Source organism: Histoplasma capsulatum, genomic scaffold (assembly GCF_000149585.1).
Source record: "Histoplasma capsulatum NAm1 scaffold_16 genomic scaffold, whole genome shotgun sequence".
Taxonomy (NCBI): Eukaryota; Fungi; Ascomycota; class Eurotiomycetes; order Onygenales; family Ajellomycetaceae; genus Histoplasma; species Histoplasma mississippiense.
Genome location: NW_001813967.1, coordinates 91,015 through 115,742, shown reverse-complemented (window position 1 = coordinate 115,742; position 24,728 = coordinate 91,015). Strand labels below are relative to the sequence as shown.

Genomic DNA, 24,728 nt, shown 5'->3' with positions numbered 1-24,728 from the left:
GTACTTGTTCACATACTCAATGAACTTGTGGATTGAACCACCGCGAAGAAGCATAGCATGCGAGCCCACAAACCAAGATGGTAAGTCTGGCGGGGTGACATTCTGCTTCTGAATTGAGTCCAATGCCATGTTAAAGGCAGACTCAACGGAGCTCTTTGACCTTTCGTATCGTTTGGTTGCCATAAGAGACCTGGAGTAACAGAACAATTGCCCACCCATGTTGGGTTTTGAAAGATTACCAAGTCGGTGGTAGAGACTTCCCTTTCCAGGGTTCTCATCAAGGGCCTTGTGATACCAACTCGATGAAATTTCATTCCAGGTCTCCCTCTCATCAGAATCCGTATCCTCAAGACACATCATGTAGCTGGTCAGGTCACCAAGACATTCAAGCCACAAATTTTTTAATCCGGGGACCATATCTATAAGCAGCGTCAATAGGCCGTACGCATAGTAGATGAAGGAAATCATGTAATCATGACTGTCCGGTCGTCGAGCTTTCATGATTTTTAGCAAGGCATAGATTCCTTGGTGCAGCATGCGTGACGGCATGTTATATTTAACAGGAATCTCCAAAATTTCTCCGTTGGTGATTGGATGTTGCGTACATATGAGTAAATCATAGTGGTGATCAATGAGGCTTCGATGCCATTTGACCAGATTGATCCACTGGTTTTCACTCAACTTTCCAACACATGAGATATTTGCATCTTCTGCAAGACATCCCATTTCGGTTGTCAAAATAACATCGTATATTCTGGCAGCTTCTGACGTCAATATCTCGAATGGCAACTCCTCAACATCATAATGGTGAATCATGATAGTTGTTTCTGGTGGTTCGGGGTCATGCGGAACGCCCAATGAGGCAGTTTTAAATTTCAAAACATCCTCCAACTGAGGTGAGACATATGGGTCTGGCACCCAACCATCAGGAAATAGGGTGCTAGATACTGTGGCAGGAGCAGGGGTAATTTGAACCGGAGTGGGAGTGGGAAGGAACCCCGGCGTCGCTGGAGCATCCGGGTTTGATATTGTAAAATCATAGTGTGTTCGCAGATGTTCAGTGTTTCCGGTTTGAATATGAGAACCACCCCAAGGCTGGTTTTCACCAGAGGCATTGCCATGTGAATAGCCCACTGAAATTCGACGCTCCTCATCTTCGACGACAGCGGCGGACCGTTTCTTGCCTGTTGGGGTGGAAGGCGCTGGGTTTCTCAAGGTGTTCCTGGCAGACAGTTTTTAGATGTATGTTCATATTGTCTTTTCGTGCAAACAACTTACACCGAGCATTCATATCTTTTTTCAGCGCGTTCATGGGGGCAGCAGGTTGCATCCACAGTTGTCATTTGCTCCTGCGCGCATTAAATCAGCCAGAAGTATGACCCATAAGCTGGAGAAATCTTACCCTGTGTGGAAAATTGATCTGGCCTTGGGTTATTGATGGAGGCTGAGATATCTTCTCTGTTGATGCAACGGCAGCAATCACTTTCCTCTCTCCCTCATCTGGAGGATTCAAAAGCGATCGGACATCCATTCTCAACAATTTGTCACTGTCCTGGCAAAGAATAGCGAGGACTGGGTTCACTGGAGCAGGGTCAATCGCGGTTCGTGTGCTAAAGAGCACTGGCTCTTGCTTTGTCACTGGAGAAATATTTTGATCAACTGGACAGATAACCACACGGCGGCTATTACAACTAAAGATAAAAGGAAGGGTAAAACTAGAGAACAGCTAAAAAGTCTTTTGGAACGGGGCTGAGGAGATGGTTGAGATTGGTCACTTGTTTTGGATCCTGTGATCCCATGCCAGCTAGCATTGTGTATGCACAGAATAAGAGATGAGGGAAGAGTGGAAGCAAGGCCTCTCTTTATGGAGTCTAGCGAGAGACACAACAAGGTCCAGAATGCAAGCCAGATCTTCGCTTCGCCCAACCCAACTGGGAATCAATATGTTCATGGCCATCCATACCCAATAGGCTATGAATATATAGAAGGGCTGAGGGCATTGACCATATTTACAGGCGCCAGTAACATTTTCACCAAGCTGGCCATCTATGATTATACAGCCAAACCCGGACTGTATAATCCCCAAAGCAAAGAATTCGTGGCACAACAACTGCAGCTGGATCACACTGGTAGTCTCTCAATCATTGGTCTGGTTGAGTTTAGCAATCAGGCAAATTATGAGAGAAGCCGTTTTTGCAGCCCAAACCTACCAAACCCGGAATCCTTTTAGAACCTATATTTTAAAATCTCTTTCTGCTGGGGCCAGTGCCTGGTGCACGCCTGGCGCATGCGCATAACAAGGCAGCCGAGTTCATGCAGGCCTAAATGACAAGATCCCTTCTCATGTTTGGTGCAGGGGAATTTTCCGTCGTTTGATTCTAGCGGTGCATGCATGTAACAGGGCGCATGTGCAAGGCAAAAGATCATGCAGCTACGGGAACAACTTCCTCCTGTGGGTAACAAGTGTGGATGGCCGAGGCAAGGGGGCTAGTGATGATTGTCAAAACAAGCGAGAGACAAAAATTTGGCTTGGTACTTGGTGCAGGGGACGGATATGTACACGCTATTGTGTATCCACAATAACTGGGGAACTTTTCACCGCTGGAATCGAGAGATGGGCTCTCATTGTGGCTTGTATGGGTCTAGCGCTGGGAAACTATACACCGCTGACGGAAGATTCCCTTGCACCAAGCATGAGGAGGATATAGGCAGCTTCTAAAAGGATTCCGGGTTTGGTAGGATTTTAATGACCTTGTCATTATTTTAAGCTCAAAATACGCGTAGCCATTCTTTATAAGTCAGGAGGATAAGTGCAGCAAGCGGACCATATGCAGCAAGGCAGTACAAGCCATCACTTGCGATGGGAGCCCTTAATTCCAGCTGTGTATAGTTTAGAATCTGACATAGCTGAGGTTTTCAGCATCCGGAATTTACTATTTCTTATTGGCACAAACAAGGATGATTCTATTTTTGGGTAACCAATCATTTTTCTTTGATTTAACAAAATTACCAACCAGGAAACTCCGGGTGCAAGTATTCATTTGGCGCAAAGCAAGGATTTTCTATTTTGACCAATCATTTTTCTTTGATTTTAACAAAGTATCAACCAGGAACAAACATCCCAATTGCGCCTGATATTTACGAAACAATATAGAATTCAAAAGATTGTCCGGCATCATTTGTAGCTCGCCTAGCTAGAACAACCAACTTCACCAGAAATCACTTGCCTCCGACATTTTCGACCGTTTCTGTTGGCTTAAATCGCCATCACTCAGTCTTTTACCCAACCGCCTCTCAGGCAGTGGTAGGCGAGAGACATCGCTGTCTTTGATTTCAGGGGACGGAGCCGGGTCTCTGTTGGGTCGTAAAGGGAGGATAATGCGGTCGAGTTCGTCTGCTGCGCCCTCAGAAGAGATCCGCTTTTCCCGGTACAGTGGCGATCTGCTGAGCTCAGCAGCATGATTCTCAAAATCCGTCCTGGCATAGAAATCGTCCTCCAGCTGGGGGGCGACCGCATGGACCCCAATACATGTGCAGATTAGGATCACGTTCGCAGCGAGAGAAAAATCATCACTTTTGGGTACACCAGGCGCTATATCACCAGCGAGCCTTCTCAGTTCTCTCATCAGAGCTGTGTACTGTTCCTTCACCATCTCTCCTGTTAATCTGATGCCTTCAAATACCTCGAGGTCCTCTAAAGTAAGCGCGATATCAAGGTAATTGTCATCAGAAAGATCATCGGATTCATTGCAGGTTTTTTCCCAGTTGGTTGGCTGCCAGTTCATAATATCCAGCTGCCGTCTGAGGCGGTGGGCTGTGATTGAAGGCTGGGACTCAAGAAGAACAATGCATAGATGCAGAAGACTTTGGTGGACAGTAGGCCTTCCGGTCTATTGGAAACGGTGAGCGGAGAAGAGCAGCAGGTGAAATGGAAGTACCTACCAGGGTTGATGTTGCAGCATCGTCATTTGCCGTCAGACGGGCCAGGTTCTCGTCCAGTTCCCCTATCCCCTGCTTGTATCGTCCCTTGATGTACATCAAATCACCCCGAAGACGGAGCAGGTCATATGGCCCTTTAGATGGTTTAGCCATATCGAATGCCCATTTGATCATTTCCATCCTGCCTAGACAATCCCCGAGAAGACAGAGGAGGGAGTCGAGCGCCCAGCTCTTGGGGTGTTGGATGTTCTCCGTTTGTTGTTCGTGGGTGACGTTTCCCATGCTATCTCTGAGGATATGCAGACAATTCTTCAACTGCTTTAGGGCCTTCTCTACTTCTGCCTCCTTAGTCGTTTGAAGAAGGCATTGGAGCCCAGACTCGAATGCCTCGGCAAATTTCAACCATTCGGTCTTCACGATTTCCAGATACTCGATCATCACTGCATCGCAACGGTCACAGACGGCTGTAAATTCTCCTGCGAGCTCTTCGTTATTTATAATCTCCAGATATGCTTGTTCAACAACTTGAGGTGCTTTCCGAGAAGCAGCTGCAGCGTGGAGAAAGCCTTGCTCATCGCTGAGCCCTTTCAAAGAAATGTCTTGGACTCCGGAGACATTCGGCTTCTTGTTGGAGGTGATAAACAAATACTCTTTCCAACGAAACACATGGGCTCCATAGGCATACTGAGGGGATAGCCCAGTGCGAGGAATCACGGAGGGTTCCGGATCGTGAATGCGGTAGACATGGACTGTAGCTGCCATTACGGTACCTGATAGATTTGTGAGCAAACCTTGATACCTGCATTGCGGTGTGTAAGGGATTCTTTACCTATCTTCTATAATGCCAATGATGTTTTATGTGCGTGCCTCAGAAAACTTCGTAGGAATAAAGGTTTGGTTGAATGATCCAGGGCAGACACACTGGGCAATCAAGCATTCTTATACCATACCAATCCGCCCACTCTTGCTTACAAGGAAAACGGAGAAGGGGAAAAAAAAAAAAAAAAAGTGTGATTAAACAATCTATTGGAATGGCTGCCCCTGCCATAGTTTTATATGCCTTGCCTTCGGCCCCTAGTCTGCGCTAATGGCCTACAGTACATGTACCAGTTATGGGATCAGTGCATGCAACCAGCGTGTAAATAGGATGCGTCTCATTTTGAGCAGCTCACCCCTCGATTCTTCGTGTTCTCCCGCCAGCAATGAGGCGTTATATGGGTCCCGGCGTGAAAAATCATCATTAAGAGTGTGTATGCTAACAGGCGAATGCGAATGAGTGAAGAATTAGGAGATTGGATGGTACTACGGCAACCCTAAGACTTTGTACCTGAACATAAAATTAACCAACAACATTATCCTCCTGCAGTAGCAAACCGGCCGAGAAAGTCATAAAATACATTAGCCAACGCCAAACATCACGGCCGGATCAGCAATACCCGAAGCCAAGGAGTTGAACCCCTTCCAAAGCTCATCAGACACTTTGAGAACGCGATAATTACTAAGGTGCAATGTCACAGTTAGGCCATCCAGGCTGAAATCCAAAACAGTGCTCTCTTGCCAGATATTTCCTGGCAAGTCTGAACGCTTGTAGAACACCGGTCGTTGAAGTAGAAGTGATGCACGACTTATGCGATCTCGATGAGTATATAACAGATGTGTTGACAGCAGCCCTCTCAATCGTGTGGAGAGGAAGAGGATGGTATCATTCATCTGTTCATCAACAATTGCTGCCCTGCGTGTTGTCGGAGAGTCTTTACCAGACAGAGCGCGTATGGTAATGCCAGAGGTCCATCAACTCTAAGCTCGGAGAATGTGCGAAAGACACTGCGTTGCTTGTGCAGCTCTGAAGTATGAGCCTTCAGATACTCCAGCCGCTCTTGAAGTACAGGCTCTGAGATGAAAACAATGAAAGCCAAGGGTGCATTTTCATCGCCGCGACATATCTATTTAGAATTAGCATTGGTGATGTCAATTCCATTTGTATTCCATACATCACCACGGATATCAGAATAGTCTGAGTAGCAATTAGCTTCATCAATCGAGTACGGGTTATAGCTGGATGAATGGGACTGGAGATCGCGAGCCTCATCATTGGGAGTAGATTGAAACGGGGGCTTGCCGTCACCAGTGGTGGGGTTGTCCTTGCCTACGTTAGCTGCGCTCTCCTTAAGTAGGTGAAGAATAGCAGACTCACCATGGCAAGAGATTCCGTGGAAGCGTGGGTCCCACTTTGTAAATCCACGGAACGTAGACAGGGGGAAGTTGGGTCCTTATATGGCAATGGGTGTGAGCTGGAGACACCGTGGTTTTTGGCCGTTTCCCTTCTAAAAGCTTTATGCTGTCTCTTTACAAAACCGGACGACGCCTGGCTGGGGTCGAAGAATTTGAAGAGTATTTCATTCTGGGCGCCATCGCAGTGCAAACCCCTTTTTATGCAGTTGCGACAGGCAGGTGCTGCTTCATCACATTTGACATGCCTTGCCTTGCAGGTCAAACAACCAGTGAAATTTCTATCGCGATATCTTCGCTGGTGGGTTGAACATGTGGTTGACTGTCTCGCGCCGAGGGAATTGGGCTCCTGAAATTTCTTAGTATAGAGAGAATGGATAGGTGGTGTGGAACTCACCATCTCCACAAGACAAAATCTGCCGGGTTGGTTTGTGGGAAATATTTTAAGGGGATGTCAATGGAGGCAAGAACCGCTTCTTATCACCTTTGGAATGTTAAGAGCAGATACACCTCGCCCAACCGGAGCCGATATTTGCATGGCCCCTCGATTATCTCTCGGTGAACGAGACACACAAAGGGTAGCCATAATTAGTTGTGATGTCACCTAACCTATTGCAATATACATTCTACATCTTGAAATATTGTAACTGGCCTGAAAGCTGATAGGGTCAAAATCTAGAGAAGCTTTTTTATGAAGGCATTCTGCGTGCTTAAGCTGTCGGAAAAATTGTTGACCTGAAAGTCTGTGAAAATGTAACCAGCAAGATTCTATTTTTGGGTAACCAATCATTTTCCTTGCAACTAGTCAACAGAATAATGAAAGCATATTCCGCAATACTCATGCTCACATGCGCATTTGTTGACCGCCGAGCCAGTTACTTCGCAGTTGCAGCACTTGATGGCTCGATTAACCCAGGTCTGCCGTTTTTGTTGTTGCTCTCTCCACTTCTGCTTCAGTTCAGAATAAGGCAACATCTCGAGCACAGAGTCTGTTTCTGTTTCCGGGTCTTCATCGATCTCGAAAGCTTGGCTAAGCGTCGCCGGGACTGCGCGCGTTTGGTTGTTTGTCTGAGCATCATGACATCTATTCGCTTGGTTCGGTTTGTGTGATCGATCAACAGATCTTTCCCTACGCAGTCTCCTTTCGTGCAAGCACTCCGGACACGATGTATGGCCACATAGTTGACATTCCCCCCCGCTGCTAACATCCTCCCTACATACACAGCAGTAGAGCCTCAGACGTTGGCGAACTTCGGTTCGCCTTTTCCTCCCTATTTCGGTCTGTGGAACATGGGCCGTGGTTTGGTCGTCATCTCGATCTTGAGATCTGTCGGTTCTTTTGTTGGGTTCTGCATTTTCTCGCATCGCTAGGGTGCTTGTTCTCTTCCGCCTATCTGAGGTGTTAGCCACACAATGAAAAGAACATTCTAAGAGAACCATATACCTCTCAAAACCAGAATCACTTTGCTTGCTGCCGTGCCTAAAGTAACTGCGTACTCAACTGTACCTTCGCCAGACCATGCAAGCGAAGAATATCGTGTTAGCTCTGGAGAAATTGTGCTTGAGTCTTTACCTTTAATATCCTTCTGGGGTGATAAGCCCGTCAAACAGGATACTTATGGGTTCGCCTATTTTGTGAAGTAGAAGCATCCAGCCGCACGACAAGCTTCCCAGCAAGGACAAAGACAAGGAGGGAGCAGAAATGAAACCTGCAAGTTAGGTCAATTAATATTGTTATGGTATTAAATGGAAATAGCTAAAACTATTCAACATTCAAGCAATTAGAAGCAAGTAAATTTAGAAGATCATGGGCCCTTGCTACACCAACTAGTATCCACAGGCAGCCACATTCCAATGCAATCAGAAACAGGAAATGGTGTCATTGCTGAAATTCGCTAACGGCACTGCGTTTCCCGGTTCAATAGACTGAGCGGAGATATTTCGAGCCATATAGGCACCAAGAGTGATAATCAACATCACCTAAGAGCCATGTCAGCACATATTGGAGCGAGAGCTGTGGTTTCACTGAACTTACTTCGATCCAGAAGGGCCAGTCGTGGACGAGTCCACCTGCGGCAAACCCTGCTGTTACGAGAACAAGAAGTGCATGGATTGTAACTTCACGGATTACGGGGCCCTGAGATGGTATACCGCGAATTCCGCGCCAAAAAAGCAGACCGGCAATCACAAGTACCGTGTAGTCGATAGACACAACCACAGCTGTAGCTTTCACCGACGCCTCGTAGACGACCGAGCTAACTCAATGAGCACAAGGCCTATCAAGATTGGGGAGAAGAGCACACACCATAAGATCAACCCGAGCTTTACCGCCGGGGACAGAAAACCATATCCTAGAAATAATCGATGCAGCAGGGCGTTCGTAAGAGGTCCAGCCTGGATTTTGGTCTGCCGAATCATCTAGACGTCGCGATTAGCGAGGACCAAAACAGGGGACTGGGAATAACATACCTCAAGGGCTAGCGGAAATGCTGTACATATTCCCAAGGGATAGTAGAATGCTGGCGTATCTGAAACAAGCATTTAGCATTTATCATCACCATCCCGGTAGAAGGGACTGCTCACCCCCGCGTCTTAAGCCTGATAGACCAACGCCAATGACAACAGCATTGACGCAGATGAAGAGAACGAAGATTGATATCTCAGGCAAACGGTGAGGCTGGGGGCGGTGAACGGTAAGCAGGATGAGATGCACCGCACTTAACACGATGAGCGCTAACGACAGAAGCGCATATGAGATGTTAGCATACATTTTGTAAGAAAAGGCAGCCAAGGTGGTCCATTTTGAAATGATCCGTCGGGGAGTGATGTCTTGTGGTTTATAACTATCGGGCGGCCACTCTCTGTGTGCCTCGAATGGGGCTTTTTCGATACAAGGGGATATGCCATCCTCACTCCAGCAAATTTTGGACGGAGTTGTCCAGGGTCTGTACAAATCTGTTGTGATCCCTTTGCATGAGGATGGCACGGACTCAAGCTGGGTTTGTATATCGCACTCGCGCACCCAGTTGATGAACGCAAGTTTCCCGGTGCCCCGACGCAGTCTGGCCCCCTGGTTTGCATACTCCTGGGCATTGGGCTTTGCTGTTGCAGCCACCATTCCACATGTATTGCAATAGCCTAGGTGAAGAGCACAACAGCAGCCACGCTGGAGGCATGCTAGGGCGCTCCTGGAAGACGGGGGAAATTTCCCGATGACCACATACCTAACAGTGGGATCCACAGCACGCTTCCCTGATCACAAGAACTGGCGTGCATGGACCGCCAAGATTCTGCGATTAATCAAAAACATCGCAAAATCTTGGCGGTAATGTCAGGTGCTAGACACAACAAGACGAAACGAGGCTGGGAGACTCGATTCTCGCACTTTTCAACTGTGATTTTATTTCTTCCTGGCTACCAAGATGTCGGATCACCCAGAACAAGTCGTCGCGCAGCTTGGTAGCCTCCTCAATCAACTTGCTCACTTCCTCAATGAGAATGAGAAATACTTATCGCCTGACATATACAAATTTTGTTACCATTCTCTCCCGGCCTTAGAGAAGTTAACCTTGAGCAAAATTGTTGCAATTTTGCATACCGGAGACCAGAATAGATCAACGGATGACAGACAGGATGTGTGTGGTTGGCACAACCATGGTGACACATCTAGCGACTCTTCTAACGATGCGGGAGGCTCATTGGGAAACCTGACATATTCTTCTGGCGATAAAGAGCTCTCTAGCGATGCGGAAGACTCATTTGGAAACCTGACATATTCTTCTGGCGATAAAGAGCTCTCTAGCGATGCGGGAGGCTCGTCTGGAGGCGTTGTGACGAACGTTTATAAAGTCTTCAAGTTATCGGTCGCCACCATTCCCGGCACACTACAGGAAGTTTTGAAGGAATGGACAAAGAACCATGAGACCTTCTTTGAAGACCAACCGCAAAACGTCCCCAAGGCATCAGGTTGGGGCGCGTTGTTTCGCAAGATTCACCAGTGTGAAGTGAATGCTGATGTTCTCAGGATTCGCCGACGATTCGACCTGTTCTATTTCTTCCAGTCAATCCAAAACTGTGGATACCATGATGGCAACAGATGGGTGTATCGTGCACGAAATACACTGGCCAAAAAAGTCATAAAGCAGTCTCCATCACTTCAGCTAAAAGTTAATACAATTGACAGCCAACTTGATCTCTGGGCTGAGCTGGGTCGTGGATATGATGAATGGGTTAAGGAGTTCGAGCATCCAGGTTGCCTACTTCTGTTGCCGCTCAACGTCTCAGAAACCGAGTAAGTCAGCTATTCCATCAAACGGTTCACGACTGACATGACCCAGGTACACTGAAAGACGGTACCGTAAATATAAAAATTCCGCCGCACAACATCTCATCAACATCGGTTTTCAAAATGTCATGCGCGAGTGGAACCTCCATGCGCTTGGGAACAGTATTGTCCAAGGGCTAAAAGAGAGATATCAGCCCCTTGTAGAAGATGCTTTCCTTACCCCGAGGACCCCTAAGAGGCACAGGGAGAGTGACGAATCCAGTGCAAAACGGCCATGCCCCGGCTCGCGAGCAGACATCTCCGAAAAACATCAGCCCGGCACGATTAACAGGTGTCATACGTCAATGCAACTTCTCGTGGCAGCGGTATCGGTAGCTTCAACTCACGACAGCGCAAAACAGCAGAATATTGATACACTGCACCGACCCCCTCCTCCACCTGCTGCTGATGGCTTTGCATCGTCGTCCATTCAATTACTCGATCGTACGGCGGATTCGAGAACTATCACAGGAGCTCTATCGATCCCAGCTGAAAACCCACAAAAAGGTACGCTGTAAATTCGCCGCTCTGACATTGTACCTCGCACGTGTCTATTTCCGCCCTTTTGGTTGCGGTCTAATTGGATATATAGATTCCAACACAGTAGTTGATGGCCACCAATATATCGCACGGAATCGCGCTGACAGCGATCCACCCCCGTTCAATGTCGAAGAGATAAGTACGTCACAACTAGATTTTGGGCTGCTGTCTAGTGGAACAAGTTGTGGGGAAATTGAACAAAATAAAGGTACGGCGTATGACGTAAGTGCTAAGTGTATTGACTAATTTGGCTCTAGTTACAGCCAGACAAGACATGAATGGAACAGACATTTTCCAGCCAGATGGAGTTGACCAATGCTTCCCACAAATTGAAGCCCATTCAGCGGCGGACGTCGATGATAGGTGTTTATTGCCGTCCTTAAATGTTGACAATGCGGATTCGCCGCCACCCTATTATGATGTTGATAGCGATGAATGGGTGCTGCCGTTTGATGTTGATAGTGATGTATGGGTACAGGTGGCCTTTGATGTTGATAGTGATGAATTTGTGCAACCGCGCCTCGATGGTGATGGGCAAAATTTGCCGGAATATTCCCAGACATAACAGGCTACTCTCGATCCCCAGAATCGTGGTCGTTTTCCCTCTTTGGCTTGCCCTTTGATATAACCAAGAAATCCGTCGCAAGTTCAACACGTACTTCCTTCCGTATTGTTATATACTCTCCGACTTGGACGGGTATTGCGTCAACTGTTGCGGCTTCCCCATGTACACGGATAGGGTGTATATGAGCCACTCCGCCAGACGCGAGGATACGGGCATATTTGGATCCAGGTACTCGAAAAACGCGATGTCGAGATTCGGGTTCTTCCTTTTCAACACATTCCTATGAGCTACCGCATCACCATATCAGGCAGCCAAACGCACCAATTCTTCAACATATCGACTAAGCTTGTCATCCAACATCGCATCAATACACTCGTATAGCCCTCCTCCTAGGTATTCCCATCGAATGTCATTTCCCCCTATCCATTCCGCTACTAACTCCAACTCTTTTTTTGCGGACTCGGAAGGTTGTTTCTTTTTAAGGTGGTCTGTTTCAGCCATTTTCAACAACTGATTAACACGTTAGCTCTGTCCTGGAGATAGAGAAAACTCCTTGAGCACTTACATAATATTTATAATAAATACGTTCTTCAATCTCCCAAAATATTGAACGATTTCAAGTGTTGCAGAGCTATCGAAATCGACAATTTTCAGCCCCGCTGATTCAAGGCGGTGGGACATGCTGGCAGTAAAATGTGCCATGTGATCTGGATATGACCAATAATCTCACTAATTTCCTCATTATTCGCCCAAGATTCTCCACTAGAATGGGCGAGCCTACATATAACTTCAGTTTCATTTTGCCTGCCATTATTGTCTTGACAACAGGCTATTTTGGCTTTTCTTAGCCGGCTACTGGAAGACGCGGAAAAGGTGTATCTTTTTGCTTCCGCCACCCACACATCTTGTACTATGTTTGCAAACTCATCTCCTAGGACTGAGTTTTGGAGGACAGGAAGAATCAGCCCTGTGTTTGCCAGCTACTAATACGAAGAGGGGAATCGGAGTGGGAAAAAAATCGATAGTGCTGAAGGGCTTTGCGTGAGCGCTTGCATAAGTTGCGGCGTTATTCCCAACCCCACCATTCAGTACAGAGAGCAAGAAATCATTTTTGGAGGGGCATGGCGCACTCCGGCGCTCATTGGGCAGTTTTCTCCTGGGCGCTAGACTAGGCCCAACACGTAAATAACCTAGACCTGGCTGTCTCGGCTTGATGTGTTACTCCGGGAAAATGTTGATCCGTGTTTTTTGAGGCAAGATTGCATTCTTTATCGTTCCCACACTCCAGGATTCACCCTCCCAAATTCTCGCCGCTAAAGTTTTGGTAATTCAACTTTTTGATGTAACTTTTTTATCCCTATCTAATGGTTGATAACAGTTCACCGGATTCCAAGGCTCTCTCAGGCAGGTATTTCTACACTTTATTTTTATTTTGATAGGTTATAGCTTTATTTACTCCAACACCCACGCACACCAGGAAACAATTGTACAAATACTGTAATCCAGTTTGATGCCTTTAACTAGCCAAAATATTTTATTTTAGTCACACATCATGTTTCAGTGTAAAAGATTATACTAGTCTTGGGCTTAAGTACAGTGATTACTATGATGCGTCTTCCTGACAGCACGCTTTACCACATCTGTTCGGCCTGCTTTAATTCTAAATGGGAATAGCCGGCCTTCCTCAAAGTACAATTTCAATCCCCATATTCTGATTGTTCAGAGAGTAAATATGTCGCTTGCATGGTCTGGAGAAGTTACAGGAGCAAAGGGAAGTATAAATACAAGTGCTTCTGCTCTTGTTTCAAAGACAAAGTTATACGCTCTCAAATTTCTTTCTTTCCCTTAGGCTAAATATAATTTAATAGCAACGGAGAGCCTACCAGAGGGTATATCATCGGCTCGCTCCATCATGGTAAGTTAGTCGTGTCCGTATAAGTTGTTTCTGAGTGCTTATCTTAATCAGGAATCTCTCCGCGCGGTGCTGCGAATGAGACAGGATATAGAGCAGCGTATTAGTGACCTAGGCCGACCTCTTGAGTGTCTTATCAGCGCCGAGACAACTGATGACATTCAAAAATATCTCCGAGACTTTCTCACGGAATTCAACAAGCTTTCTAAGGCGGGTGCCAGCTTGGCCGGTTTTACGATATTGGCATTGAGTAAGGATTTAGAACTGCTGGAACGGGATCAGTTTAGAGCGCAAATAGCCTCCCTCTGGGAAGTATACGGACGTTTGAAGCAGATTGAGTGTACATGTACACTGTGCCATGCATTGGAAGATGATGCGCTTCGTCGAGGCCTGGAATATATTGAGGAACAGATATGTGATTTGCAGGTTGTATGTGAAGAAGGGACGGCGCAATTGAAGGGAGACCTCGAGATGTCCGAGAGCGCGAATTGATGTTTTTGATAGGCGGATTTTGCAACGACAGAATGCATGTATTTAATAACAAACATTACCCAATGTAGTAAGGGTACTTGCAACAGCCTCATATTTAGAATTTGAGTGTAAGGCCAATCAGACCCACTCGTCTTGCTAGTATACACCCCCCAAATCTTCAGTAATGAGGCAATTGTGCTAGAAGTAATGTCCAGTAATTTACCCATTTCTAACAAAAAATACACTGCAATTTATGTCTGTACTCTCGGAGAATGGAAATTATCGGCCGTATGTACATATGGGAGCCACATTAATCCCTTTTGTCCATAAAAAAGGAGCTTGAAACTTATATAGAGCCCCTCATCAAGCTACGCAGCATACGCCGCAGCGTCCCTTTCCGTCGATAACATATCTGGACGAGGCTTTTGAGATCACTCCATGATTTTTTGACCCCCTTTGAGCTTGATGGCTTATGTCGCTGGAATACAATAGAAAATAAAGGCTCTGAGACTTGACTGCTCTTACATACTGTATCCCTATGAGAAGAGCTTTCATTTTATAGCTACGGGCGAGGGTCCAGAAAAAGGGTGGCCTTTGAGCCAAAGGAACATTTCAAAACGACACTTCTGTCAAAAGGTTATTTTGAGTGATCGGTCATTTTGTTGCGGCGCTTGCAACTCCAGGCCACGATTTTAGATTGCAGGCCACAGTTTTCGATCCAAAGTTGTGGTTTGGTATATTGGGTGTGAGAACCCTAGAATGCTTGATAGAGAGACCGCTTGACAAGGAGAATGCTAGACCTAGAAAATGCTTTAAGTTGCCACTACGTCATCGTTTCAGTAGCCTATCATGAACTCCTATGACGTCACTTTTGGCGGGGTGATTTTACAAGATACCATGCCCATAGTTTAGCCTAGAATTTATCCTATCCCGCCATACCCAACAGCAGTTATTGTTACAGCTACCGCTACAAAATGCCAACCCCCGACACGGAGACTACTTTGGCGCCGACCAGTTCCCCGGCCCTTGATGATTCCGATGAGGAAAAGTTTTCAGAGTGAAAACTACATCCTAAATGTTCGGGCATCAAACAATTAAAGCTCATCGTCACTCGTGTAGATATCTATCATCACCAATTGTTCCCGTCATCGTCGATCTCTCTGACTCAGCCCTAACCTTCCACTTACACTCACGCCTTTTAGTTAAGGCCTCCTCCTATTTCAAAGCTGCTTTGAGACGAGATCGTTTTACTGAAGGCCAAGAGCAGAAAGTGGAACTTGAAGGTGTTCAACCCGCTACCTTCGGTTTCTTTATCGAGTGGCTCTATCGAGAGAGATGGCTGGGAGAACGGGTCAGGGACGTCGCATGAAACGATCATACCTCTCCATATGCGAGTACATGTACTCGGCGAGAGACTTTTCTGTCCTCGAATGCAGGATGCGGCAGCGGCGATAATCTACAAGAGCCTGGATGGAGTGGGCTCTAGCTACTCTGATACGGTCGTATGCGATCTACTGGAGATCGCGGAGACAGAGATGGGCTATAAGGCCTCTGAGGATCCTCTCAGCGACCGGATTCTGTGGTTGGCAGTGCAGAGGCTGGAGAAGCTGCAGAAATCTGGCAGATTCGTATCCCTTCTACAGGAGCATCAGGAACTTGCAATGCACCTTTGCATGCGTGCCGGGTCGAAAAGTTGGAACAACAGAAGAAAATCTTACGCAGGAAGGTATGTAGTGATGAATTCTAGTTCAACTTCTATTCTAAGTAGGGACTGTTTCTGCGTTGAACGCGAATATCAACTCTTATATCTCCTGATCGCTTCTCGAGCTGATGAACAGAGCAGGAAGACAAGACCTTTTTATGGTCTTGTTGGAGCACCTAGGGAACCCCATTTTCAATAAACAAGACGTAGCGCAAAGAAAACCTCACCCTAGTAAACAGTGGTGGATGACGGGCGTATAAAAAATTATAGAAGTCCATGCAAATTTGGATTATGCTAAGATACAGCCTCAATCTAAAGAATTTGTCCCTATCAGCCATTTCATCATTGTATCAATACACGCGCGCAAGACATTTCCATCGGCTATTGTTTGGTTAGGAAAATTGCTGCCATGTGTAATCCCAGCCGCAGGCACATTAGCTGTGCCCTAACCACAGCCGGGAAGGAACCACCGAGGCAAATCACATCTTTATCTACACTCGTATAAATCCATATTAAGAGAGCAATTTTAACATTGGTAGAGGGACAATTATGCAAGAACAGGCTTGGAGAGCGAAATCCGAGGTGGGCCAAATCGCCACAATCCATGTCATCTAGGGCGGTAAATCTTTTCTGCCATTGTTTCTGGGTATCACGTGGCAAACCTCTTCTAACCCCTCCAGGTTGCGCATCAAGTCCAAATGAACGATTTTTGGCCCCACTTTGTCTAGGCTATGGGGTTTTCCGGTTGGTTATTTGTTAGCGATTCCGTGCGTCGTTGTTTCAATGAATTATGCAAACAAATTTCCTGCATTGGACTGCTGCTCAACGCTGGCCTAGAGCCTGGTTCTTGACTTTCGCCCAGCGACCTGCTATCACTTTCGAAAGGATCCAAGTAACGATGGAGTAATATCAAACCTTCCGAAATTGTTAACGCTCTAGACGTTCTTTACTGAAGATAAACTTTGCCCAGTATGCGAATCAGAGATCTATCTATCTTTTCCACAGTAGAAATTGTACTCAGCGTCCAGACTTTTTGATTTTTCGGCTGTTCTGATGCCAGGCTACAAGAATTAGAACGGAGAAGATATGCAAGGAGAAAATGAAACGTATTGATGAAGAAACCGGATATTCATAATCGGGAGAAACTCTTGAATGTCAAAGGAACGGCAGCTTTTGATGGTGGATTTGGCTTATGATATTTACATGTACTCCTTCAGAGCTGGACAATACAGGTTGATTGGAAAAACAAAAGTGAGAGTCAAAGAAACTGGTGTATATGCTCAGAGGGATAATGGGGTGGGATATGTTCTAACCTTCGAGATGAGCGCCTGAGCAAGAGCACGAGAACACATGAAGGCAGCAATGGTCATTATTGTAGCGGCTCTTCGTGCGTAGTTATCCAACTAAGTTCAATGGCGCCATTCTTTGAACTTTGAGGCGGAATTCCGACGGAGCAATTCCCTACAGCGCTCCAGGCTGATCTGGTTGCTTGGATTCGAGATGGAGAGCTGAGCCAAATTAGATTGTTGAATCGAGACACAGAAGACTTCGGGCCAATCGGAATCGGTGCAGCAGAGCCTTCCACGTTCGTCTGCGCCAAAAGGGATGCCGCGCGTGCAATATCTGGGCTTAGTTTGACCGCGATACAAGCAGCCAACGCCGCTTGATGTAGCGAGGAATGATTGAGATGGACAAACAGTAAACAACAATTCAATTTCAAAGACACCATCATATTGGTCCAGAAAGTACCAGGACTTGGCAGAAGTCTAAAATAGTTTGTTGCTTCTAATAATTCGAGAAGAGATATATGCTGAGAAACCCCAAATAACAGGCTGACCGGAAAATTGTTGACCCATAGCCTAGGAGCCACAACGGGGGCAAAAGTTGTTCACTTGAACTGCGCAACGTTGGAGGGATTAAAAAAGAAATTGAAACCTGATGATTCCAAAAGAAAAAATTATAAGTTCCCAGCATCAACATATTCACCAGAAGTCTAATAATAATTCCTCCGATCTCGACTAGTGGTGACGCTAAAAGGCATTTGACTGCACTTCTCTTTTCCAGAGCCAGATAACATAAAAGAAAAGGTAAGAAGCAAGCAAATAAGGACCCACTTTTCATGTTCAGAACTTCCTCTCGGTCAACTCCTTTCCCAGAGTAGGATATGATGATTGCAAAGTAATATCACATCCTGCCAAGATATGAAGCCAGAAGAGTGCAAGATTGATAGTTAGATGCCTTGGTCTGTTTTCACCCCATGGGATCACAGCTATTTGGACATTGCCTTCATTCACATCGAGGTTTCCGTCAGCAGTATAAGCAGAGGGGGAGGATCTTATATTGCTTGGTGATGATAGTAGCAAACTGGGAGAATCAAGTGACATATTTGACAGCGCAGAGATAGAAACAATACTATTCTGCCTAACTCTGGTTCTATGCTCTGGGGTAAGGTATCGTTCGTCCCTCTGCTGAGAGTGTGGATGTGGAATCACCACTCGGAATGGTGGACTTGAATCTGTTCTAGGCGAAGGTGTTGTGGGTTCTTGTGAAAGCCGATCGAATTGTCTGATTGGAGTGGCAGGAGCCTGACTGATACGTGCTGGACGGCCAGCAGCCAGTGAAACCCCTTCATATTCTGAAAGTGTCCTTCTGATACAAACTAATTCTTTGTCCGATATGATATAAGCGTATCTGGTGTTGAACAGCTTCGCGTAGTGAACCACTAGACGGAGTGGTTTATAAAATTCCTCTTGTTTTGAGTGATCGTGTTGCTGATCTGTGTTCCACTTCCCAGACACTTTGGTATCACCCGGAACCCGATTGCTGGGGGGAAAACCCATGTTAGAATAAATCCCAGCCCAGTCCGGCAAAACTGTCTCGCCACGAAGGCTAGAGTGATTGCCTAAGGTCCAAGATATCGCCGGGATGGTACTTGATGCCTTGGATGCTAGCTCCAGAGCGCAGTCGACAATGGTATGATTCCATTTCAAGAGGACGGCAGTAACAGTTGGCTCATTGACAATACAACAAGCGGAGCGTCGAACTGGTGCGGGGGGGTCAAACTCATGTTGCTGGTATGGCTGAGTGAGGACGTTGCCTAGCATAGCAATCAAGTTTTCATAGGTAAAATCTGTCCATTCCTCAACGCCCTCCAAATCTTCCCAGTCTCTATTAAACGAATTAGTCCCTTTTTTGGCATTGGTTCGATCCAAACTGGGGTCAACGACTGAAAGATATTCAAGCAGGGTAGACATGACCGCGGATTGGAAAGGGTAATAACTATTCTCCAAATAGAGTCGTTTGGGGTAAAAGGGCAAAATCAAGCAATAATTGAAGCTTAAATTGACCAAAACAAGACAATGACCGGTATATTTATTTCTCCAAGAGTGGTTAAGCACTTAGGAAAGATGCCCGAGAACTATGGGAAAAGCCTTCACCTCATGAAAACAGTCTATTGCTGTTTGGCGTGATGAGTAACATTTGTATGACCAATCTCATACTAAACAAGGTTTGGACGACGGGTGGGGAGTGAACGTGCTCAACGAAGAGTGCCAAGCTCGTTTGCGGAGTTGATATGGATTTCCAATCGGACCGCCGACCCGACGACCTCCAGACCCGGTTAGAAACCCCAAGAACCCCGCCTTTTAATTTATCCTCCAGGGAACATCTCAGACTAAATTTGCGTGTATCGTCGGTGATCACCAATTAAAAGTCTTCCTCTACGTTAATGCCAAGGACCACTGACAGGAGGCAGTGGGCCTCGGGACCTTCAACGTTTCCCATAGTTGATACCCTGGTGGTACGCTGCACGTCAAGCCAATCATAAACGGAGTTGATTGATATCACGTGGATACAGCCATAACCTCGCCCACACTGATTAGGCCACACATCTCTTAACCTCCCAGCATTGCAATTCGCTCTTTCCAGAGATTTTATCTGCTTGCACCGACACCACGACTACTTCTTTACTTTCTATGGATCTCCAACGGGCGTTCTTATCTAAACGCAAGCATACATGCTGGACTGTGTGGTTAAAACACCACAAGAAGAAGTGTCCTTTCATCAACGATCTTAGCCACCTCCTGCCTGATATCGAGTTTCTAGAGCTATTGTTCACTGGAAGCCATAGCTATCTCTTCAAAGTACGACTTAACCGCAAAATATATGCTCTCAAATTGGTACAGAACACCTTAGCGGCATTCCTCTGCTCAATTAAACCCTTGCTTACAATAACGATATCCTTAGTACACCCTGACGCAACCTGACTGGCCGGAATCACGGTTCGAAAGAAATGCATGGGAGAAAGACCCCTTTATCGTTGAATGTCAAGTGTATGATTACTTGATTGAAAACAATCTAAGCGGAGTGGTTGGGCCTTGTTGCCATGGCTGGCTCAAGCTTGATAAAGCCCAGGAACAAAGCTTGGAATGGAAGCTAGAATGGCGGCGGAGAACAAATACAACTGAAGACCCTATTTGTGGACTGTTGCTCGAATACATTGATGGGTGTACCATCGACAAGGCTAGTGTTACTCCCGCTGGAGCGCAGAGTTTGCGAGATCAGCTCAATCATCTACACAATATGGACATCGCCCATGGTGACCTGTTTCCACGAAATATAATGGGATCAAATGATGGCCGTGCATTTCTTGTTGATTTCAGCTCTGCAAAGTTATGGCCTCATAGTTCCTTTATGATACGCAAAAGAGAAGACTTCCTATGCTACACTCAAAGTGAGAAAGGCAAACTTGAACTACTTTTGTTTCGCCTTCAAAAGGTAAAGCTCTTCCCCCTTGATTCATGCGAGATTTTAGCTTATGGAACCCAGTTAAAACGGCACCAAGGCATGACATTTAGCACAACCGAAAGTGAGGAACAAGCATACGGTCGCCCGGTGTGTTCCTGGGCAAATGCAAATTACGCGGTTGTTGAGTAAGAAGACTTTTGCAACAGTAATCTTCGTTGGTCTCCCAGTTTGAGTTGACATTGGTCGCGAATAAGAATGACGGAAATGTAAAATGAGATGCAGAGAGAAAGCCTTGGCAGTAAATATTTGATCAAAAGCCTATATAGCGCGGAGGATGGACGCCCGAAACCTAAACAGAAGAACTCTCAGTTAATTTGGAATGCAAAGCCTGCATGAGCCAACTTATCGACACTGTGATGCTTCCCAAAACTACAATTGTATGAATCTAGTGCAGACAAAGCATTGCTACCTAATAACTCTTTATATAACCACGGCAAGGAACCAACAATCTCAATAACTCGATGTCCATTTCCTTCCATTCATTACTCATGTCGCCGCCTTTGGACGTCCGAAGGGGTTGACGAAAGTCTTCGCATGCCACGGTTGGCATTCGGCATGGCGGTGAATGCTTTAAATTCATCCTATTGCAAATGAAAAGAGCGACGGGGTTTCTGTTGAGATACAAATTTCCAGTTGATGATTTATTACGGTTTAAGAATGTATATATGGATATCCAGAATCGGGGTGGCTTTTATACTTTTCTCTGGGGCTAGACAAAATACACGAACTGTAATGGTTCGAAGAAGAACCAAAGTGAGAGACAAAGAAAAGAAGGGGGGGAAGAGCAAACAAAGGAACAAACACAAAGAAAATACCATACCATGGACGTAGGCGAGATAGACTTTTGGGCTTGAATGTCCATCGAAGCGCCATTCCCTGCTCGCCGCTAATGCGCTAAGCCGGATTCGGGGTTCATTCAACTTCAGGAGAAGCCCTGGGGCTCACGTGGGTTCTGAGCACAAAATGTAGCAACATCAAATGTGGATCAGCTGGACGGTCAGCAATCGGCTGGGTATGGAAATAATCAAACCAGTACTGAAATGTTACGCGCTGCATCCCGATCTTCTCTCGTAGAGGCCTGTAGATCGGTATCATATCGTTCTTTACTCCCTGTTTCGATCATCTCGAGTATCGCGGACATTCGGTTAAGTATTTTCATCATCTCGAGCAACCTGGCTATGGATCTCCATGATTTCGTCTTGCGGAGATGTATTGTTGCCGCCCTTGGTGTTCGAGGAGGAGGTTGCTGAAGGTCTTCGCATGTCATAGTTCGCATTCGCCATTGCGGCAAATGCCCCTGTTACAAACCAGACGGGTTTCTAGATAGCTACAGGGTTCTGTTGAGGCGCGAATTTCGAGTCGATTTGCGGTATGATTTATTACAGTTTAAGAATATAAATATAAATGATTCGAAGAAAAACAAAAGTGAGGCGCAAAGAAAAGAGGGGGAAGAGCAAACAAACAAAGACACAAACAAAGGAACACACACAAAGAAAAATACCATACCATGGGCGTAGCCAAGTAGACCTTGGGCGGGAATGATACGGCTGGATCAATAGAGCTCCTGGGCCGGAACAAAGATGAGAAGCGAAATAGAATCAAACGAACGTAACAGATCAAACACGAAACATCTAGACAGACATGGTAAATTGATATTGACAAATACACAGACGAAGATCCTAACCAATGGGCTTTACAATCCCGCGTCCACCGCCCGCTGCGCGATCTCTCGTTGACTTGCCCCCTCGCGCGCGGATCCCAGGATCCAGTACCTTTTCAACCAGCCACCCCTACTCCCTACTCCGTGGAGAGACACTGGCGTGGGACACACCGGAAGTGGCCACTTCATCCCATGGCAAAGGGAGATTTCTGTAAGTAGAGGGTACGTGAATAGCTGTGGCAGTCTCTTTGTAGCTGCTGATATTCTCGCTCAACGGTATCCATGTTTTCTCGGCCTCGACTTCGACTTCGACTTGCGAGTTGGCGGCGGGGTGTGATGCTTCAGCTTGGTGGAGTACCGCACCTGCAGAGTCGCCTTGGATCTACCCGGGAAGCGCTTGGTGATCTCATCCCATGGCTCGCCGTCCTCCTTGAGTTCCCTCAGCAGCGCGTCATCCTCCGAGGTAAAAGGCACACGTCTACCGGTCGCGACAGACCGCCGCCCTTCTCGGCCGGGGCTCGACAGATCGTTTGCATTCGCCGACAGGAGCCGGCCGGTCTCCTCGTGACAGAATGTTATAGTGTAGCACACTCTGGACCCGGCCACGTAGCTTGAAAGGAAGCCGGAGACCGGTATGTCGTCGCCTGAGCGGTTTGTCACTGCATCATCTGGTGAGACAGTGGACACACTGGAAGAATCACGGGCCGGGTTTTCACTATGCTTCGTCGTCGGATTCAGTTTCCCTGGCTTATCGTTTACCACAGCAGCCGGAGAGGGATCTCCCGTGCAAGCAGCAGAAGTGACGACGGACCTGGAGGACCGCCGCGTCCAGAGTTTCCGCCGCTTGCGTGGCCGCCTAGCGACATGGTCATCATCATCACTTTCCCGATACGCCTCATCGTCGTCGCCGCTGCTGCAGTCGCTGGAGTGATTGAAGTCACTGTTGTCGCTGGGGTCGCTCCTGTCGCCTCGGCCCTCTCTCTCCTCGAGAGCGTCTGGCGGAGAAGGAATCTCGACTCGAACATCCGTGCGTCGCACGCGTCCCCGCCCCATCAGCCTGCACCCTTTCCCAGCGCGCTTTCCAGGGCTGACGGGAGTTCCAGGCTCCGATTTGGCTCCCGTGCTGGAAGGTGTACCTACAATCCCTCCGCCCGTGGCACCGGCGCCCACATCGAGACCAATAGTCCTCCTGGATTCATCATCGTTCGGAGGATTTTCTCCATCACTCTCCAAGTCCACGAGGATCGGTTGTTCTGCCGAAGGCGGTGTCAGAAGGCAGAGCACCACAGACAAATCAAAAGAAAGAGGTGGGAGCTGACTTACCCTTGCAGCCTACTGATCTCGGTAGCGTCGCTAAACTGTACGGGTGTTGGTCAGAGAAACCTACCAGGCCAGGCGGAGGACATGAGGCTTTCGGTTCACACTCGTCGAGCGCCGGATCGTGACCGCGATCGGAGAGAGGAGGGGTGATTTTCTGAGGTGATGATCGATCAGCCTTCCGTGAGGGTCTATCGCTTGAGGCTTCCCGGCGGGGCCTGGCGTCCGGCGCGGTTGAGCCTGGAGAAAACATTTTGCACCTTCGATCAGCAGATCTCCCAGCAGATCTTCACTCGAATGAAGGGCGCTTACCTTGGATCACGCCGGCGACACGGGCCCTGGACGGCTCAACATCATCCCGGTCGGTGGAACTGCGACTGCTCATGTCAACCACCTCCACGACGTCCAGACGTTCCAGCGCAGTATCGAACTCGTTCAACGGAGCGTTCGATGCTCGAACGCCGATCTGGCTGTCCGGGCCACCTAGGTTATCTCTACGGAAGTGAAGAGGGGGCCAGGGAGGTGAATGGGTGGTTAACAGTGGTTCAGGGATGATGAATTGTGCTGGGGTCATAGGAGTGGGCTGGAGAAGATGGTGTTCACGAATAGAGGGCTTGGTGGGGAGAGGCTGGAGAGGCTTGGGAGGCTTGGGGGGAAGTGGGCAGTACGGGATGATGAAGTCCATATCCACGGCCATGGTTATTAGGGAAGGGAAATCGTAACTGGCGAGGGTTAAACTCCACAGTGCATATTGTTTGTTCTCTCACGTCCAAACAGACCGGGAAAGCAGGCCCCTTATATAGACTCTATGTACATTCTCCGCATCAGCGAAAGGGCGAAGAATTCAGTTCCAGTGATCCCGGCTACAAGCACAGCTAGGATGAATCGGCGACACCGAAACCAAGTAGTAGCTCCTCATCTTCTCTTGTCTCCTGCCCCCGCTCGAGGAACCATTCACACCCTGGGAGAAAAAAGCAAAGATAGAAAGTAAAGGAGCTCGCTGAATTGTTCCCTGACGCGATTTTGCGCTATACGTATTCTCCATCAAAGCCACGTCAGCTGGGCAGTGGTGCGTCGCCACGGATCGAGGTAACCCTCCCGATACAGTTATCGGCCCCACGGCAAGGCAGACTTTGGAGTGCGTATGGAAGGTACGAGACGGCCGATTCGCGTGCAGAGAAAATTCAAATCCGCCTCCGGAGAAACCACCAGGAGGGAGCGCAGCCCCCACAAGACCCGGTCTTCATCGCTGCATTTCGATCA

The 24,728-nt window shown here is 47.2% G+C and overlaps 7 protein-coding genes across 7 annotated transcripts; 4 read left to right on the top strand and 3 right to left on the bottom strand.

The window, feature by feature from the left end:
* Positions 1-16: 16 nt before the first annotated feature.
* HCAG_09063 (predicted protein) lies at positions 17-1,531 on the bottom strand (the record flags this gene model as incomplete). Its single annotated transcript, XM_001535980.1, has 5 exons — positions 17-108; positions 216-419; positions 606-1,222; positions 1,279-1,349; positions 1,403-1,531. The coding sequence occupies 5 exons, from the start codon at positions 1,529-1,531 to the stop codon at positions 17-19; spliced, it is 1,113 nt and encodes a 370-aa protein (XP_001536030.1).
* Positions 1,532-3,209: 1,678 nt separating this feature from the next.
* On the bottom strand, positions 3,210-9,286 carry HCAG_09062 (predicted protein; the record flags this gene model as incomplete). Its single annotated transcript, XM_001535979.1, has 16 exons — positions 3,210-3,890; positions 3,943-4,709; positions 5,200-5,266; positions 5,697-5,882; positions 5,931-6,080; positions 6,134-6,517; positions 6,566-6,584; positions 7,007-7,236; positions 7,390-7,535; positions 7,613-7,669; positions 8,127-8,148; positions 8,204-8,423; positions 8,474-8,586; positions 8,638-8,696; positions 8,752-8,901; positions 9,082-9,286. 16 exons carry the CDS (start codon positions 9,284-9,286, stop codon positions 3,210-3,212), a joined length of 3,456 nt encoding a protein of 1,151 aa, XP_001536029.1.
* Positions 9,287-9,590: 304 nt separating this feature from the next.
* On the top strand, positions 9,591-11,597 carry HCAG_09061 (predicted protein; the record flags this gene model as incomplete). Its single annotated transcript, XM_001535978.1, has 4 exons — positions 9,591-10,459; positions 10,506-10,999; positions 11,085-11,171; positions 11,296-11,597. The coding sequence occupies 4 exons, from the start codon at positions 9,591-9,593 to the stop codon at positions 11,595-11,597; spliced, it is 1,752 nt and encodes a 583-aa protein (XP_001536028.1).
* A 1,732-nt stretch (positions 11,598-13,329) lies between these two features.
* On the top strand, positions 13,330-14,001 carry HCAG_09060 (predicted protein; the record flags this gene model as incomplete). The annotated part of the gene is made up of 3 exons (XM_001535977.1): positions 13,330-13,372; positions 13,466-13,512; positions 13,564-14,001. The coding sequence occupies 3 exons, from the start codon at positions 13,330-13,332 to the stop codon at positions 13,999-14,001; spliced, it is 528 nt and encodes a 175-aa protein (XP_001536027.1).
* A 1,409-nt stretch (positions 14,002-15,410) lies between these two features.
* On the top strand, positions 15,411-15,942 carry HCAG_09059 (predicted protein; the record flags this gene model as incomplete). Its single annotated transcript, XM_001535976.1, has 2 exons — positions 15,411-15,706; positions 15,819-15,942. 2 exons carry the CDS (start codon positions 15,411-15,413, stop codon positions 15,940-15,942), a joined length of 420 nt encoding a protein of 139 aa, XP_001536026.1.
* Positions 15,943-19,656: 3,714 nt separating this feature from the next.
* Positions 19,657-20,824, top strand: HCAG_09058 (predicted protein; the record flags this gene model as incomplete). Its single annotated transcript, XM_001535975.1, has 3 exons — positions 19,657-19,824; positions 19,928-20,613; positions 20,755-20,824. 3 exons carry the CDS (start codon positions 19,657-19,659, stop codon positions 20,822-20,824), a joined length of 924 nt encoding a protein of 307 aa, XP_001536025.1.
* A 1,594-nt stretch (positions 20,825-22,418) lies between these two features.
* HCAG_09057 (predicted protein) lies at positions 22,419-24,162 on the bottom strand (the record flags this gene model as incomplete). The annotated part of the gene is made up of 4 exons (XM_001535974.1): positions 22,419-23,401; positions 23,485-23,506; positions 23,536-23,705; positions 23,778-24,162. The coding sequence occupies 4 exons, from the start codon at positions 24,160-24,162 to the stop codon at positions 22,419-22,421; spliced, it is 1,560 nt and encodes a 519-aa protein (XP_001536024.1).
* Positions 24,163-24,728: the final 566 nt, after the last annotated feature.